Source organism: Polistes canadensis, unplaced genomic scaffold, assembly GCF_001313835.1.
Source record: "Polistes canadensis isolate GaletaPanama2010 unplaced genomic scaffold, ASM131383v1 scaffold_72, whole genome shotgun sequence".
In the NCBI taxonomy this organism is placed as follows: domain Eukaryota; kingdom Metazoa; phylum Arthropoda; class Insecta; order Hymenoptera; family Vespidae; genus Polistes; species Polistes canadensis.
The window spans coordinates 325,739-344,716 of record NW_014569619.1 but is presented as its reverse complement, the minus strand read 5'-3'; the positions used below and the strand labels follow the sequence as shown (position 1 = coordinate 344,716).

Here is an 18,978-nt window from a genome sequence, read left to right as displayed (position 1 = left end):
TTTCCAAATTCTTATACAGAAATCTATTTTAAAGATTATTAAACTTTTAACCCCAATTATATAAATATTATCAATTATTTAAAATTTGCAGTGTGGAAGAGGGTACGAATATTCCTGTAACTCTTTGTATATACGTTCATACATACAAACGTACGTATCCCACACATCAGAGCACACTTTTTATGGATGGAGTTGTTCGTAATAGTTTTGCCCATATATATTTAATGAGATTATTTATATAATATAAATAAAAAAATTGCAATTTATACGTATATATTATATATATATATATATATATATATATATAATTTAATTGTTATTATTTATTATATATATATAATTTATCATTACATATATAATTCTTAAAATTATTATTCAAGATCACGGAAATGACGCTTAGGATGTAAGAAACGAAGATTATTTTCGTGTTTAAATCTTCGTGATCGTTTGCAAAAAGATTTGTTCGTTTGTTTTGTTTTTTTTTTTTTCGATGCAAAAGTAGGAAAATAGCGAACAAGACCCAGCGTCATTTTTGTTCTATAATCTTGATCTTGCATCGAATCGTAAAAGATATTTTCTTTGTTGTTGTTTTTTCAATGTCATCAATTATACAACATGCGTTAGAATAATTTCATCCGATAATTAGGACGGAAAAATCGAGGATAGTGTATTTTAAAATCCGTCTATAGAATATCTATCAAATTTGCCTCATCGAATGCTGGTCATCATCATCCGTTTTATTTTGTTTATATTTTATTTGTGTCAGTTAAGTCTCATCAATCAATGACAAATTGTTTTCGATAAATGATCGCGTTATTTGTCTCCTCTTCCTTTATTTTATTTTAATTTTTTTTATCATATATATTTTACCAAATTAGATCACTTATAGAATGTATGTACATGTGTGTATACATGTATGTATGCATGTATTGCAAATACCGAAGGAAGAGAGAAAGAGAAAGAGAAAGAGAGAGAGAGAGAGAGAGAAACAGAAATTTCATTCGATTCATTTCTTTTTTTCAACAACATCCAACCAAACAGACTAAAATAAGATTTAAAATCAAATTCTATAATTACATATTGTATACATATACGTTTCCATTTTTTTGTTCTTATTCTGTTTCGTATTAATAAGTACGTGTTACGCAACGTTAGTATTTATTTCACTTCGACATCCCTCTTTTTTAATTCTGTTTTTGTTTTCCTATCTATATAGATCTATATATGTTTTAGAGAAAGAGAAAGAGAAAGAGGAAGAGATTCGCGAAAGAAATTATTCCTAAATAGTATACATGATCATTCTTCGTTCTTGGCTTTTAATCGGGGGGTGGCTGAAGAAAAAATAATAAAATTAATTAATATTAGATAGGCTAGATTTCTATATAATGTAAATGTATATTTTGAGATTTACGATTGTTCTTTTTCTAATATACCATCATTTTCATTATGATCATCATCGCCGTCGTGAATTATTTATAAATACATTCGTATCCTATCACAGGGAGAGCCTATAATAATCATTACGGCCCTGAAATTATGTCTTTTCTTTACTTCTTTTTTTTCCTTTTATTTAAGAAGGACTAGAATTCTATCAATGTTTATACTTTATATATATACAGATAGAATCTTATATGTTAACTATTATGTTACAGATATTTGTAACACATATTTTTTCTTCATCTTCTTTCTCGCAGAAACCTACCAGATATTGTTGGAACACTTTGACAGTGGATTTTTTTTTGCAAAGCTCTCTTACTCGAAACAAAGTTTTCAGATCTATTCGTTCAGATCTATTTGGAATTTCAATGTTTATTTGCAGAGATATTATTTTTATGATTAATTGTAAAAATAATAACTTCATTGTTGATAACCGTTGGTTTGGTTCTGTGTCTCTTGACTGTCTATACTGTAACCAGTAATGCTATCTGGACTCTGTAGAGATGCTGCATACAATGGATTCACTGGAGTTGTATTCGTGTCGAATTGGGTAGAGTCGTAAACACTGTGATTCTGTAAACAGAAGAAAAGTATCTATCCATAGTAAAATGCATATTATCTCTTAATTATTATTTGCCATAAATTTCAGATAAATAGTTCATTGATTCATTAATTGATCAAATTAGCAAGAATTTATGCGTGTGCATATTTGTATATAGATCATATAAATTTGTAAAGAGATAATATTCTAAAAATTGATTGCGTGTGTGATGTATGTAAGCAGAGTGCAAAGCTTAGCTTTTACTAATGCATGAAAATTTACTTTGTGATTGACAAACAAAACAACAACAACATAAAAAAAATAAAAATAAAATAAAGCACGCAATTAAATTTCTTTCTTATTATAATATTTTTATCAAATATGAATAATTTCATGGTTAAAATGAAATAAATATGTTAATGATAGGCACGGGCATTACCAAGTTATTTCATATATATATATATGTTACCGTCATAGCCGGAAATCCGCCATTGCTAGTAATACCTCGGCATTCTCATCAATGCAAAGAGCATTCCGATGAAGTCGGAAACAGAAGAATTCTTACAGTTTTCCCTAGGCATCGGACATAATACTTTGATATTCTATAGAATATCAAATTACTATTTAAATACCGCAACCGCACCGCACCGCACTGGTTATCAGGCATTGCTCACATTGCCTGATCCGCCAATTTTTCTTTGCCATTTTATGAACCTTTGCAGATTGATTTATAACGCGAAAAGGTACTCTACGTGTAGCCAAAAGAGTGCTATTATTTAAGAGTGTTATTTTTAGAGATTATTATTTAAGAGTGCTTATTATTAGAGATTGATTTATTACTCGATATGGTATTCTACACGTAGAGAAAAGAGTGTACTTTAATTTAATATAAATTTTATTAAAATCTATTTTCTTTTAATACAAAAAATATTTACCAAAACTTTTCAAAGAAATTGCAAAGATGCACAATTTAAAGCATATATTATCGAATTATAAATCGATTTGCAAATGTTCAGGTTACATTTTCTAGACATTCATAAAGATTTTCACAAAAATCTGTAACTTTTGTTCCCTATCGTATCGGAAGATACATAGGTTTAGAACGAAATGTTTTTTACCTGTATGGGTTGTTTTGTAGAGGAGGGGTTGCGTATGGCTGTGTGTGTCTGTACCTGAGAATGTATTCTTTACAACGTTGTTTAAATAGTAATTTGATATTCTATAGAATATCAAAGTATTATGTTCGATGCCTAGGGAAAACTCTGTAAATAGTCTTATTTCCGATTTCGTGTAAAGGCTCTTTGCATTCATAACAATGCCGAGGAATTACTAGCATTGACTGATTTCCGACTTCGACGGTAACATATATATATATATATAAGTAAATTAAAACCAAGTGCATATATAGACTACATCAAATTGTTTTTTTAATTAAGAGCATATCCTATAATCATGCTGTATATATATATATATATCTACACAAACGCACATCTCTCACGCATACACATAGCAACCGCACACATATATACAGATTTGCGAACGCATTCGCCATCTCATTTTTAGAATTATACTTAAATAATTAATTAGCCTATTTAATTATATTCCCAATGTAATATCAAAATTAATAAAACCAATAAAGTTCTCTCTCTGCATATATATATATATATATATACACATATATAATCATGAAATTATGTACTACTATATACAGACTAAATATTTATATATTAAAATCCTGATAAGTTAGTACACATTTGATTAATTATTTACAAAGATTCCGTTTGTACGTATAAAGATTTTGATTGTTCTTTAATAGGTTTCTCCAATTTGGTAGACGTCAACGATGACAAATATTGATTTAAGCCAGCAGATTCCTTTTCTTTTGAACGATTAGAGTTAATCTTAGAAATATGTTCATTTGAAAGTGGCTCAGTCTCGGATAATAGATCTTTTCTAACATTTGGAATTTCTGAAATATCGAGCAATCGATTTTCTGAACGACTTTGAATAAATTCTAAATCTTTATCTTTTTGCAATCTAACTTCACTACTGCTTTTAGTTAAACTATCTTTATTTTTTAATATGTTCTTCGATCTGTTATCATTCCTTAAAAGAGAAGAATCTAATATATTTAAAGACTTTTCAGAACAAGATATGGAATTTTTATCAGTTTCTTCGTTCTTTCTATATTTAACTGATAAGTCACTATTCATTGATTCTTTGTTATAGGATGTAAAAACTGTTAAAGCATTCTCCGAATGAATTTTCTTATTAGGAAAAAAAAGATTCGAATTACTACTATTTATTCGTGGATTATAAATAAAATTACTAGCAGTATTTGCGGACGATATTAAATTAGAGACACTCTTGGCTGTGCCAAATTTAATTTTATACGATAAATCACTTTTTAACATCGGTTTGTAAAATTTAATATCCAACGAGCTCTTTTGAATATCACTTACACTGTCCGATTTAGTTAAAGGATAATGTGCGAAATCGTTTATAAGTTTCTCTGCACTAAAACGTCTAGCGAAATTTTTAATACCAGGTGATCTATTTAATGCGACTTGAGAGTCATAAGAATTAGTAGTATTATATTTAGAATCCTTCGCAGATGTTAAGGAGTACAGAGAAGTCCTATGCATTGCAGTAGATGCATTTGATGCCTGAGGATCATACAAGGGCATGTGAATAGACGGAGTATGGACCTGATAGATGTAATCGCTGTCAGTTTTTAACGATGAGAAACTCTGTTGATGAGGAAGCGATACAGTGTCTTCATCCATTGCATCGTCAACTTGTGCTTTGTACGAAAACATTATTGAAGGTTGTGAGACACTAGAACGATAAAATGCAATTCTACATAAAAAAATTCCCAGAACTAATATAAAAATAAAAATTAAAAACAAAATGTCTACAAGAAAGAACACTTACCCAAGAAATTCTGATAGGAAAGTGTGATATACCAATGGCGTAAATAGAGTTAAATAAACTGCTGCAGTAAAATCTACAATGCACAGTCCAACAGGATTTTGCGTGTAAGTTAAAAAACCTGCACCAATTGATTGTACTAAATCCATCATAGCCAACGTGCCCGCATAAACGTAAAAACTTTTCCGTGCTATAATAACACATCATTAAGATATCTAGATTCAACATAGCACTATATCAACATAATCAATTCCAAACTTACTTGGAAGTGCTAAACGTTCTCTTAATCGTGTCCATGGTAATATCAATATAAAAAGATATATCTAAAAAAATATAAAATTATTTCCAATGAAACTATAAACAGTAAAAATACGTATAAATACATTTAGATTAATTATAAAATAAATATTACCGTAGTAAAAACAAGACTGCTGCAAAACCAAAACATCATACCACCATGACCAAACACGTAAAAGTCTCTACTTGGAATATGGAATGTGTCATCTGGTAAAACTAATTCTAAAGTCCCTTGAGTTATAGTGAACGCTAAAGCGATAAAAGATGTGGCGAGTAATACTCTACGAATACTCGACCGACTATCCAAATGTCCTAAAAAAATAAATGCAAGAATTTATTGATTAGGACAAAAGACAAGAGCTATTCCTTGTAGTAAATAATAAAACAACTGAACTTACCAAAAGCTAAACCAAATATTACTACGCTCATCTCCGTAGATAATAAAAAAAATCTAACTGTAACCCAAAGCACTTTGTCTGCTTTACCACCAACTGTAGCTGCCGCATTAACTGTCATTGATACAATACATCGTATTACAGAGATAACGACGTTACAAATAACAAGTCCATAAAATGCTAAAAATATTGGACTACTCGTTGCACGTAACTTAAGCCTTGCTCTGTTAAATCTTATAGCAATAAATAGAAGAAATAACAAATTCGGTACTAGTATTATAACGTCCCATATACGAACTCTGAAAAATACTACAAGTTATACAATGATTGTGAACTTTTCTCCGATACAGTCACATACCTGGAATCCTTAATCTCTTTATACAATATGAGCTTGCAAAAGTGATCTTCATCATCAATCCCAGAACTTGCATTGGGGATCATTGTGCTAGGTAATTCGTATGTATGCCAACCTTCAGAGACAGATTCAGGCTCTGCATTAAACATACTTGCCAGTATATTGGATATGCTACATCCAAACCATGTCTTATGTTTTCACTAAGGAAAAAAAAAATTACAATTAATACAACTTAAGAATTTTAATGATTATTACATTATACTGTACAGTACTGACATCACTTATACAAGTTTTGATTTTGAAAATAAAAAAACAAATGGAAGTAATTTCAAAGAAGATAACTAACAATATAACCTCAAAATTTGTTAAATTTTTTAAAAGATAAGTAATAATTTCCTTTTAAAGAGTAACAACATATTCTCTATTAACAATTATAAAATAAATACACAAAGCTTAAAATTATACAGTATAAATTTCAAAATTCCTCCTATCAAAAATCAATATTAAATACTTTATCAGTTTTCGCATAGAAGAAATATATAAAATAAATTCAACAATATCTCTGTAGGCTACATATTTAAAAGCTCTTATTCATGAAATAATACGATTAGGTATACAAGTGATAAAAATTAATGATAAACACAAAAAATTGACGTCAAATGTTTATCTTCTATCAATCACTTCCATTGTTCTCGATGTGCATTTATAGTGTAATATTATAATATAAAAAAATACATAAAAAAACATTATCTTTTCGAATCTTTTTGTTAATTCATCGAAAATTTAACCTATAAATTACGTTAATTGAATTAATTTAGTTAATCGTTAAAGAAAAAAGTTAAAAAATAAATAAAAACCTAACATACATAGAAAATTAGGAAAAATTTGAAATTTACCGCTAGTATGATTCATCACAGTTTAACAGAAAATAAAATAATCATTTTTAATTGTTATTATAATATTAATAAGACTTACTCTTAATATAACTTAAATATATTTTTTTTACATTTAAAAAGCTAGTTTTTGTCTTCCATAAAGAGAAGAAAGAGGATTGGGACTAATTAAATAATATATTAATAAAAGATAATAGACTTACAAAACATGTGAAAGATATCGTCATTCTTATCCATCAAGATTAAAAATTAGAAAAAATGTTCTCTTCTAATTTTCCTACGATGAAGATCAAAAACTTTCTTTTTTCTTTCTCGTTCTCACTTTTAACTTATACGTTTATTTTGTTTTCTCAATTAATGCACATTATATTCAAGGGCAATCCTCGTTTTGTCAATGACATCAAATTATCAAAGATTTCACTGTTGCAGTTATATTCTTTGCTATTGAAAAATCAATCAACTTTTTACTTTTATTCTCTCTCTCCTCTCTCTCTCTCACTCTTTCTCTCTCTTTCTTCGAACACTTAACTTTCACTTTCAAAGCGAAATAAATCCAACGTTACTCTACCTTACGAAGATAATAATTATCGCACATCTAACGGTAGGATTACATATATATATTATATATATATATTATATATATATATGTATATATACATATACATATATATCTGCTTATGTATTATTCCCAGAACACACTACTACGAAATATTCTTCTTCTGTTTCTTTAACGTCAAGCACAAACAATAAGCTATTATCACACGTTGATAGGTCGCCACAATATAAAGGTGCGTCCACCACGTCGATTTTATTTCAAATGCAATCTTTATCTTTCTTTTCTTTTATATTGTTTTTTTAAATCATTTTCATATATCATTATCATATCATTAATTGAACAGATTATAACTCGAAATGAAATTATTTTCTTTCTTATTTGTTTGTCATTATTTATATAAAGTTCATTTATTTACGATAATTTAACGATGAATTGCTATGACATATATTCGTTCAGTTGCAACACTATATTTGTCACATACTGAGGAGGATGTACACAAACGTAGGGATTAACGCTCTCTACAAGCTTCTAATTAAAACTACTTTGAACTAGTAATATTTGGTATTCAAGTTACTAGAAAATTTTTATTTTTCTATTTATTGATTCATTTTATCTTACTAGTCTACGTCACTTAAAATCGTGTTGAGTCGGTCAGCTTTTAAATAAATGGAATTTAAATTACTGCGATTTATTCATTTATTCGTTATCGTATTATAAAAATTACCAAAAATGGCTGCAGATGTCATAACACGTGTACCAGAAGAGATTATTGGATATATTTTGGAAGATGAGAGTATTACATTTTTAGATATTATCAAATTTTCTATGACATGCAAGCGTTTATATCTAACTGTCAAAAATAATCAATTATGGCGAGTGAAATACTTCCAAAGGTATTTATAATCTTAGATATATTACTAATATATTATATTTATCTTTCGTTTTTAATGACTTTCGAATTACATATATATATATATATATATATATATACATATGTAATATTATTTTGTATTTAATATTAATTATTACAGATGGCCCCGCTTGAAAAAGAAATACGAAAAATTTACTGCAGATATAAAAGTATTAAACTGGTTAAATGAAATAAAAGTTAGCTTGGAAATTAGACGTAGTTTAATGTATCACTTGTCTCTAATGTCCAGTAAATATTACACAAAGGAAGAAGTGTCCAATTCAGAATTAAAATATTTAGATCCATTGTTTCGTCCGGAATTAGGCGCGTATCCATTAAATTATTATTTTCTTGTTGATGAACTCATCAGTCTCATAAACTGTCATTATGCGTGAGTCATATTTCAACTAAACACATATGATACTTTTAATTACATGATAATTTTAATACATTGTATAACACTTTACTTTTATATATATTTATATTTATTTTCTCCACAGACATAGTAACTTAACCCACAGATATTATGCCGTTATTGTTTTACGATATCTGAAACAAAATTATATTACGAAAAAATGGCAAAGATTTATTAATCTTCCAGTAAATGAACAAAYSTTAGAACGTTGTGCAACTTTTGTAGCACAATGGARTCAACCAGAAARMTSTWTTTCTTATTCCTATATTTCCTCATTACTCGACGACATAGCTAATCAAACAAAAGATTTAATATATGAAAGGCATCCTGAGCATTCTATATTTTCATTACCTCCGGAACAATTTTTAATTTGGAAACGTGAAATAATTGATGACAATTATTGGAGTATTCAAGAAACGAAAGAAATTATGAATGCACTTTGCGAAGTTATGTTTCACAAATTAGGTTTCCATGGCAATAATGATATGTATTATTACCCAAATAATTTATTTATTGATAAGGTAAATTTTTTAAGCGAGTTATATTGTTTTATATGTCATTAATATATTTTTACAAGAATATTTTTTTGTGGTTTATAGGTGTTGGAACTAAAAGAAGGAACTCCTATAATTCTTGCAATTATATTTGAAAGCATTGCAAGACGACTTGGAATAAGATGCGAGCCCGTTAATTTTCCATCGCATTTCTTTTTACGATGGAAAGAAAAATAGTAAGTATTTATTCTTGAATTGCTTATTACTCTATGATATCTTAAAATAAAAAAGAAATTAATATCATATGTCAAATAAATTTTTTACAAATTCATAACTTCTCTTTTATAGTAATGTTTCAGATCTAGAAAGTACAGAAAATTTTTATATCGATATGTTGAATGGTGGTCACTTTTTAAGAAAAGAAGATTGCTCTGGAGTTGGTGGAATTTCTCACCACAATTTTAAATGTCCAATAGAAAAATACAATTCACATAATGTTGCAACTGCTGTAGAGGTACATTATTATATTTCTATAAATTTAATTTCTATTATACAATAGATTGATGGAGAATTTAATAATTTTATGATTTACATAATTAATATTTATATATTTTCTTTATTGATTGATTAAAAGGTTACAGCAAGATTAGTATGTAATCTAAGTGTAGCGGCAAGACAATATAATGATTTGAATGGTAGAGCAGCACGCATACGTTCTGTTTTAGAATTAAGCTACATGGTACAGCCTCACGATGAATCTACTTTATACAACTTGAGCCAATTTTGTAAACGTCATCAGATGGATTTATCAGATTTAGTGGTAATGTTGCAAATTATAGACAAAGTTAATTAAAGTTTTGAAACAATAAACAAAATTTATATAATATATATTTTTTCCATTCAATGAAAATGTTGAATTTCATTTAACATGAATTAATTTAATACATTTTAGGATATAGACGTGGCAGAAAATGCAAGTTTAATGCAAAAAAAGTATCAAACGCTCAAGAACTTTAACTCTAAACCTGAAGTATGTATATATGTTAATTCTTTAATATTTTAATTTAATTTGCTTGGCTATATATCAAAGATCATATGTAATTACAATGAAATTATTATTTATAGGAAGAGATAAAACCAAAAATAAGAACTCCAGAAGTTAAATATGCCATTGGTTTAATAATGACTAATAAATATAGTAGTAATATTGGTGTAATAATAGGATGGGAAATGCCTTTTGAAGTTGGTGGTTGGGAAGATTTTGAACAACCATTTTATAATTTGCTTTTTGATGACGGAATATCTCAATACGTTCCTGAAGGTATAATGTTCCTAATCTTTTAAATATAATTTAATGTAAATATTTAACTTTTTATCGATAAAGTTTCTTCTTATCTTTCTGTTAACAGAATTTTTATCATTGTCTACAAAACCAAAGTATATACATCATCGCGAGATTGGACGTTACTTATGTTATTTTAAAGAAACACATTATGTGCCAAATGAAGAGACTTGTAAAAATTATCCAGAAGACAAAAAAGCACTCGAACTTATAGTAAGGACTTATTATAGTTAAATTGTTTAAAAGTAAATGAATACGCTGTATTATTGGTGATAATACCGATAACATAATTATGTATCTAATTGTAAATTTAATTTAGTCCGATGTTTATTTCTCTCTTTGTATTTGATATATTCGGACCTCTAAATGTAGATATTCAACATCTACATATTTATAAATTATATATATTTTTCCTAAGCATTGAACATAACACTTTGATAGTCTATAGAATATCTAATTACTATTTAAACAACGTTGAAAAGAATACATTCTCGGGCACAGACACACACAACCATACGCAACGCCTCCCCCCAAAACAACTCATACAGATAAAGAACATTTCATTCTAAACCTGTGTATCTTTCGTTACGATAGAGAACGAAAAATACAAATTTCCGTGGAAATCTCTATGAACATCTGTAACATATATACAAACACACAGATATACACATAAAGGACATAAATATATATCTGTATATAGCTGAAGATTTACTCAATTTTTGTATATTATAAAAAATAGCATCAATTTGCGTAAAAGTATTATTTTTAAAGTAAACAATCTTCGAATAAGTAAACTGTTTTCTCTTTGTAAAGCATTACATGCATAAGTTATAAATATAAGTTGTATACTAAACTAAAATTTTCTTGAAATAAACAGTAAGTTATATATTACCTTGAAAGATCGAAATTGGAGAATATGAAGATTCACACGATGAATGTCAACACATTCCAAATACGTCGGTGAAAGATCAAATATTTTGGTATATTTTTATACATTTAGGCCAGGCCATTACTGGTATATTTTGATAAGCACAAATATGCTTTGGCCCTCCTATACATAGGAAAACTGCTCTGCTTTTATATATATGCGTTACCGTTAAATGCCGAAATTGGAAAATATCAAGGTTCATATAGTCGCTTGGTGTATGGCTGAAATATTTACTAAATATCCTTATTTTTGATTTACCCTGGCAAATGTCGACAGTCACCATGCACTGACAGTGAGTGTTGAATAAAAATATTTTTGTTACGTTTTTAAATAATACTTTATTATTAAAACTTATTATAATATATATCAAAATAGAAGAAAACTTAAGTAACAACAAATGTAAATAAACTGTTGAACTTAAAAAGAAAATAATCCCAATAATAAAGTTACTTAACCCCTTGCACTACACTGAAATTCGGAATAAGCCGTGCCTAACCTATGCACGCGAATGGTCGCAAAAACAGTCGAAATGGCAGAACCCGAGTGTCGGAACTTTAAACACGATATCTTACGACTGACAATAGGACCAACGAGTACGGCTTGTGATATTCATGTTTGGCCCGAAATGTCGATTACAAGCCTGACTCGTGATATCCATGTTTGGCCTAAAATTTTCATCTTCGTGATCATCGTGAAAATAGCGCAAGGGCTTAATTATGTGATTGATAATCTTATTTATTGCAACAACTTATATTGTTATGACACTTTGAATTGCACATGAGTCCCTTGCTATTACAACTGCATTTGGTTATGGAACACATAAAACACTAATTGCAGCTGCTTCTCACAGCGACATTTCTTGAGAAGAAATTTTATTTGTGGAAAATAACTTTTCTTTACAAGTTACAAACTGATTACGGGTATAAACCTGCTTGAGGATACCTTTTTTATTTACTAATATATAAAAGTAGGAATCTTCTATTCCCACAATAATTCACCAATTGAACAGGAGGTATCACCAATTTGAGGAGAAGGAAATTTTCCTTTTGAGGTTCGTAACATTTTCGTTGCTTGCAGTAATAGATTTTCTTTCGCTGCAGCTCTTTTTATAGAAATAAACTCATGTTGTTCAGTCAGGGCTTGATATGAGGACATGGCGGGTTGCAACTCCTTTTCAATATTTTCTTTTGAAATATGATTTTCAGTATGGCTACTACTCAAATTTTCTTCCAAAGAATTAACCATTTCTTCGAGTTGTTCTTCGGTTTCAATATTTGCAATTTGTTCGTCAGGCAAAGATGACGATGCTATGCCTCTTTTTGGTTTAACACCAAACATGGCTTCATATGGACTTTGACGTATTCCTTCGTGGTATGTAGTGTTCTTGGTAAACTGAACAAAAGACAAACCATCTGACCATTTATTTGTGTCATTATCGTTCATCCATGCAGTTAACATATTCTGTATATCCTGATTGGTCCTTTCAGTTGAGCCTTGTGTTTGACTATAACAAGACTTTCCATGAACTATCTTAACATCTTTCCACATAGCGCATAGTTCGGATATAACTTGATTACAGAACTCCCTACCATTATCTGATTGCAATATAGCTGGGGCACCGAATGTTAAAAATATTTGAAGAAGATGATATGCTACTTCTTTAGCTATTTTAGTTTTCAAAGGTCGTAGCTGGACAAACTTCGTTAAATTATCTTGATATACCATTATGAACTTATATTCGCCATCCTTGTGTGACTGCAGGTCTATCAGATCGACTTGACATCTTGAATTTAATTCCGAACTGATTATTGGTTTCGCAACAATACCTTTTTTAGGTGTGCTTTGTTTCATCTGACATTGTTTACATAAATTTAAATACAACATTACAACTTCATATGTAATATTTTTGTATTTAACTTGCAATTCTTTAAGCATACGTGTTCTTCCTCCATGGCCAGTTCTGGTGTGAGTTTCAGATAGTATACTAAACAATTCATCATTGGTAACATAATACTGTATATTTGTTTCTCCTAATTTTAATGGTACAATTAATTTCTTTTTACTGTTAATTTTTATAACGTCAAAACGTTTTAATCGTCTATAATCCAAAGGTGTGCTGCACTTAGTTTTAGCAGAAATCACTTCAGAAAGTATTTTAGAATACTTTTCTTGAGAAAAATAAAAACAATTGTCTTCTCGTTTACTTGCAATTAATGCATGTAACTTTTCAAAAAAAAGATCACGGTTCACTGCAGTATCCATTCAATATAAATTAGGGTATCGGGTAAAAAAATAAAATTTCAATAAACGTTGCACCTACCAGCAAACCTTGCATAAGATTGACAAATAACAATGTTCCAGAGTATAACAAACAGATGCTGCGTGCTTGTTTCAACCTCCACCAAAGCATATCTGTGTTTGTCAACATACATCGGTAATGGTCCGGATGTATAAGAATATACCCAAATATTCGGTCTTTCACCGACGTATTTGGTATGTGTTGATATTCACTATGTGAATCTTTACATTATCCAATTTTGGTCTTTCACGGTACATATATATTATATTTACTTATACTTAAGAAATTTTTCTTTTTAGAATCACACACACAAGCATTACTATAGTTCAGTAACGAAGTTTGTATATAGGCTTCGTGGGTTTAATAAATATAAAGTGTTGCGACCCAGTATAACAATGTGATCGCAACGCCATCACGAGATAGTAGAAGTAATATACAACCAAAGTTAATGTTAAGCATCTATATAAGAATAATTCCTAGACAGTCTAAGAAATCTAGTTCTTTCATATAGTCTACGAATACTTATGTGTTGCCAATAGAAAAAACACTTATTGCATATTATTATGTGCTAAATTTATTATTATAATAAATATTATTTGTATGTTAATATTTGAATAAATTTATTTATCTCTCTCCATTCTTAAACGAATCTGTAAGGAAATGTCTAGTACTTGTTTATATATATGCCAATCACATCACGTCCCTGCATTTAAGAGAGTATCCGCGCTATCTACACGCTACATTCGTTATCACACCACATTTGAGTACTGCGTCGGTAATTCAGATTTAAAGTAAGAAATTTCATAAGACGCAAGATGTGCTGTGTGTGTGTTGTGTGTTATATGTCACGTCTATGTTAAAAGTTACATTTGATGATATCATTGTTCCCAAATGTATGTATATTACCAAAGAAACCATCTACATAAGTTCATTTAGTTTTTAATGTTATTATAGACACGTGAAACTCTTCTGTACATTTATTTTTCTTAAATTCTAAATGTAGATCTTGAAATTTAGATATACATATATATATATATAATATCTATATGTGTATATATCTTATACATATATACCAAACTATATAGAAGTGAACAAATTCAATGCTTAGTGGTATAAAAGAAGTATACAATTTGTAGTAACTAAATTATATTTGATGAAAATGGCGTGGTGAAAGTTACTCTTCACGTTTTACCAAAGGCTTAGCAAGGTATATTTTTTACTTTTTGTTTTCACATTAAATTATTTTTCTGATTATTATTCATATAATTTTTGAAATAATTACTGTGATGTTAAAGCTTTGTTTTTTATATAAAAATAATAATAATTAATATAAAAGTATTATATTGTTAAAAATATCGAAAACAAAATAATTATTATCACAAGATTTTTTTGTATGGTTATTTTTTTTTTATGTATTTGAATAATATAATTACGCAGCATGTTTCATTTTCCTCAATTGATAGCAATTATTTCATTATCTAATAAAAATTACAATAAAATTGTTTTTACGTGAAAAAAAGAAAATATTTATATTTTTGATACTCATAATGTAATATTTTTTCTGCAGTTTTTCAAATTGATTATAAAATAGAAATGATTCAATACACGCATGGACAGGTTATAATCAAATTTAATATAATTAATTAATCTTAATCTAGTCATAATTAAATATGTATTAAAAAAATGTGATATACGCATGTACTTAAAGCGTAACGTTTGGTGTTTTATGAATGAAAGTTATAAATTAAGGAGATGAATTAAAAAAGCAGACTTTTTCATTTAAACAATTACAAAGTACGTTTTATAATAATTTAACTATAAATTATACAATTTTATTACGCTATTATATATAAGTATTTTTCTTATTTTATAGAATGGAAGCTAGTTCAAATTCAGGAAATTTATGGCATAAAAGTAAAACAGAGGAACAGCAAACTGATTTATTTAATGGTGAATCAACGACCGGATCTGTAGAAGCTAATTCTACATCTTTAGCTGATATATTTGATACAGCATTTTCATCTACAGTTGATCCATCTCCGCAATCTCGTTTTACTTCTGGTAAAAATGATAAAATTGGCAAAACAAATCATTCATTTTATTTTTTTTCCTTCTTTTTTCTTGAGGCAGTAAAGTTTTATCATTTTTATCTTTTTAGGAAATGAGATGGATTATGAACATTTATTTGCAGAAAGTGACATCGAAGAATCAGAGGTAGCACCTACAGAATCATACAATGATACAACGCATATTAATTCACAAAATGACTTTATGTTTGGACCTTATATTACTTCCCCTAATACAAATGATAATTCCAATGATTATTGGCAAACTGATACTTTAAATTGTGATATGTGCCAAAACAGACAAGAAAGAACTCTTAAAAAAGAATCTGTTACGCTGCAATTAAATAATACAAGAGAAGATAGACATAAAAGAGTTTTACATGATCATGATGAGCCTACAAAACATAAGAAAAATAAGAGTGACGAGCAAAAGCATAAAAATGATCAACAAGTAGATAACTTTAATATAGCTGGACCATCTAGAATATTAGATTGTTACAATTCTAACAGGTATGATGTAGATAGATAGATTGATACTATTAATGGCTTCGATTTTTAATGTTTAAAATAATATATATTATTATTTTATAGTTCCATACCACCGCAAGATCGTCTTAGTGGCGCTCTTAATGAAGCCATTCAACAGATTGTTGGAAATAGAAATGCCAATGAGTCAAATAATTTGTGTTATCCTAATTTATCTACTGTAATAAATTCTCAAGAGGCACATACTGGAAATACTGCTCATTCATCAAGTTAGTACTTCATCAAATAGCATTATTAATCAATGAAATTTCATTAATGTGCATGTTATGAGATACTATAACGCATGTGATCTTTTATTTAAACTAAATTAAACATTTTGTCAAAAAAAAAAAAAAAAGGAATCGATGATGCACCATCAGCGCCGGATTTACAATTAGACTGGTCATCTAGTAGTGATAGTGACGAGGAAGATGGATCTATAGAAGTTCTTGGAACAGTAAATCACAATGAAGTAAGTAAAAAAAGTATCAATTTTTCTTATAACATTTTCATACATCATTATAATTATGATTTTTAGAGTTCTGTACAAAATGATAGCGAAGAAAATCGTACAGTCACTCTTGTTGATTTAACTGCAGAATCTGATGAAGAAGCACCATCTACATCTACGTCATTTAATAACCCAATAAATTCAGGATTAGACGAGCACACTCAAAGGCAAATTGTAACATTTATATAATATTATAGTAATGTCTTTGTTGTCTTTATATAAAAATGTTGAAATATTTAGAAAAAAATGTTGAACATATATTCCTACTTTTATGTATCGAAATCAGATTACTTCAATGTTGTAACTGAAATATTTTTTATTTGCATACTTATGTGATCCTGCTGCAAATCATAGAATGTATCACCATGGATTTATGCATTATCGTCATCGAACCCCATCGATGCATTCAAGATTTAATATACTGGGAGGTAAAAATTCTATACTCTCTTTTACATATTTAATTTGTAAAATTATATATAAATATATTTTTATTTGTAGATACAACAACAGGCACTACATCTTCTCGTATGCATCCTGTACAAGAAAGATTATGGATGAATCAACAACGCGTACAAGAAGTTCACAGAAGAAGACTTTATCCAAGATCTTCTTCGTATCATACGTTAGTTTTATTTCCTTAAAAATTTTCTATAAGCATTTATTTTCGGATTCAATTAATAATAATATAAATAATTTTTCTCTCTTAAATAGCAATCCTGTGCCACCGAGTGCGCATATGAACCAAGCCACAACGCACGCATGTGCTTATGAAAATTATTATGCTTATCCTCATATCCATCAAAATAATCAATGCGAAGAAAATGATGCTGCTCCATTTGTTGAAAATTATATCTCAACTTCTCTTCTACCTCCACGATTACCATCTAGACTCTTACCATCACCACAACAACCCACTGTTTACAGTCATCCAGAAGCAAGAGGAGCACCAACTTTTGCTCCGGCTTGTACACCAGCTATGATGGTAAATTATCACGATATTAATCATTAATTATAATAATATGATAATACTTATAAATTGATATATACCATATTTTATAGGTGAATCATTTAAATGAAGTTAATGAAGTGGAACCTTCTCCGGAATTAATGACATCGATACCAGTTCATCAACATCATGTTCATCATCATATGTATCATTATAGTACACATCCACAACAAATGCCTCCTCGTATGCATCATCTTCATATAATGCCTTCGCGTTTGCATCATCTTCATATTAGTTTCTCTCCAAATGTGGTAAATCTTCAGATTTATATTGTCCCTAACAAACAACATTTGTTATTAATATTTTATATTCATTTTATTTTTAATTTTATACTATTATACTTATATATAGGCCACATCTATAACACGTGGAAATACGTTACCACCTACGACAGGCTTACCAGATTTAATACTACATCAACCAAGACACATGCCTGCACGACTTGAAGATTATATGCGAATTGTTGATCTACGGCGTATGGGTCACATGAATTATGGTGCCACGCAAGAATCTATTGAAAGTCATACATTCCCACATAAATACAAACGGGTAGAAAAATGAAGTTGTTTTGTATATGTTACCGGCGATGTACGAAAAGCCGACATTCTATAGAATACTGGATTTCGAACTTTGCCGGTAACATATATATAATTAATATAAATGAAATTAGCAAATGACATTGTTTTTCTCCATTTGTAGGTGAAAAAAGTCGAAAACAGTGAAGATGCTGTTGAAAAATGTACAATATGCTTATCAGAATTTGAAGATTGTGAAAGTGTGAGGTAAATTTTGTTTAATTTTATATCTCCAACATATTGAAATATTTTGTGTCAATTTTATAGAAGTATATATTATTTTTTCTTTACTTTTTGCAGGAGGCTTCCATGTTTGCATTTATTCCACATAGATTGTGTCGACCAATGGTTGTGCACCAACAAACGTTGTCCTATTTGCCGAGTAGATATTGAAACATTTTTGCAGAAGGAAATTTTTGTGTAGCTTTTGATTAATAAGTTCCATCTGTCATATTTCACATATATACATATATTTAAAAAATAAAAAATAAAACTAACAGAT

General features: G+C 28.7%; 4 protein-coding genes across 11 annotated transcripts; 2 read left to right on the top strand and 2 right to left on the bottom strand.

Annotated features, from left to right (window-relative positions):
- Nucleotides 1-475: 475 nt before the first annotated feature.
- LOC106786359 (transmembrane protein adipocyte-associated 1 homolog) lies at nucleotides 476-7,451 on the bottom strand. 4 transcript variants are annotated; one of them, XM_014747639.1, is made up of 8 exons: nucleotides 7,053-7,444; nucleotides 5,960-6,156; nucleotides 5,605-5,900; nucleotides 5,322-5,518; nucleotides 5,172-5,232; nucleotides 4,913-5,099; nucleotides 4,441-4,816; nucleotides 476-2,010 (listed from the first exon to the last, which is right to left on the bottom strand). In XM_014747639.1, exons 2-8 carry the CDS (start codon nucleotides 6,103-6,105, stop codon nucleotides 1,858-1,860), a joined length of 1,416 nt encoding a protein of 471 aa, XP_014603125.1. In that variant the 5' UTR covers nucleotides 6,106-6,156; nucleotides 7,053-7,444; the 3' UTR covers nucleotides 476-1,857. The 4 variants fall into 4 exon arrangements, with proteins under 4 accessions (XP_014603125.1, XP_014603126.1, XP_014603123.1 ...); XM_014747640.1 differs by having other exon boundaries at nucleotides 4,687-4,816; nucleotides 7,053-7,441; XM_014747637.1 differs by lacking the exon at nucleotides 476-2,010 and having other exon boundaries at nucleotides 3,685-4,816; nucleotides 7,053-7,451.
- A 74-nt stretch (nucleotides 7,452-7,525) lies between these two features.
- Nucleotides 7,526-11,457, top strand: LOC106786360 (F-box only protein 21-like). 2 transcript variants are annotated; one of them, XM_014747643.1, is made up of 10 exons: nucleotides 7,526-7,637; nucleotides 8,145-8,298; nucleotides 8,437-8,706; nucleotides 8,816-9,251; nucleotides 9,330-9,460; nucleotides 9,573-9,738; nucleotides 9,859-10,044; nucleotides 10,177-10,254; nucleotides 10,350-10,545; nucleotides 10,634-11,457. In XM_014747643.1, the coding sequence occupies exons 2-10, from the start codon at nucleotides 8,231-8,233 to the stop codon at nucleotides 10,798-10,800; spliced, it is 1,698 nt and encodes a 565-aa protein (XP_014603129.1). In that variant the 5' UTR covers nucleotides 7,526-7,637; nucleotides 8,145-8,230; the 3' UTR covers nucleotides 10,801-11,457. The 2 variants fall into 2 exon arrangements, with proteins under 2 accessions (XP_014603129.1, XP_014603128.1); XM_014747642.1 differs by lacking the exon at nucleotides 7,526-7,637 and having other exon boundaries at nucleotides 7,916-8,298.
- LOC106786361 (KRAB-A domain-containing protein 2-like) lies at nucleotides 10,793-14,212 on the bottom strand. Its single transcript, XM_014747644.1, has 2 exons — nucleotides 11,459-14,212; nucleotides 10,793-11,202 (listed from the first exon to the last, which is right to left on the bottom strand). The coding sequence occupies exon 1, from the start codon at nucleotides 13,754-13,756 to the stop codon at nucleotides 12,473-12,475; it is 1,284 nt and encodes a 427-aa protein (XP_014603130.1). The 5' UTR covers nucleotides 13,757-14,212; the 3' UTR covers nucleotides 10,793-11,202; nucleotides 11,459-12,472.
- A 380-nt stretch (nucleotides 14,213-14,592) lies between these two features.
- Nucleotides 14,593-18,951, top strand: LOC106786336 (E3 ubiquitin-protein ligase arkadia). 4 transcript variants are annotated; one of them, XM_014747587.1, is made up of 13 exons: nucleotides 14,593-14,686; nucleotides 15,667-15,854; nucleotides 15,952-16,369; nucleotides 16,451-16,614; nucleotides 16,744-16,856; nucleotides 16,923-17,062; nucleotides 17,250-17,323; nucleotides 17,394-17,517; nucleotides 17,607-17,877; nucleotides 17,955-18,152; nucleotides 18,253-18,450; nucleotides 18,601-18,683; nucleotides 18,777-18,951. In XM_014747587.1, the coding sequence occupies exons 2-13, from the start codon at nucleotides 15,668-15,670 to the stop codon at nucleotides 18,898-18,900; spliced, it is 2,094 nt and encodes a 697-aa protein (XP_014603073.1). In that variant the 5' UTR covers nucleotides 14,593-14,686; nucleotide 15,667; the 3' UTR covers nucleotides 18,901-18,951. The 4 variants fall into 4 exon arrangements, with proteins under 4 accessions (XP_014603073.1, XP_014603076.1, XP_014603072.1 ...); XM_014747590.1 differs by lacking the exon at nucleotides 14,593-14,686 and adding an exon at nucleotides 14,694-15,000 and having other exon boundaries at nucleotides 15,985-16,369; XM_014747586.1 differs by lacking the exon at nucleotides 14,593-14,686 and adding an exon at nucleotides 14,694-15,000.
- Nucleotides 18,952-18,978: the final 27 nt, after the last annotated feature.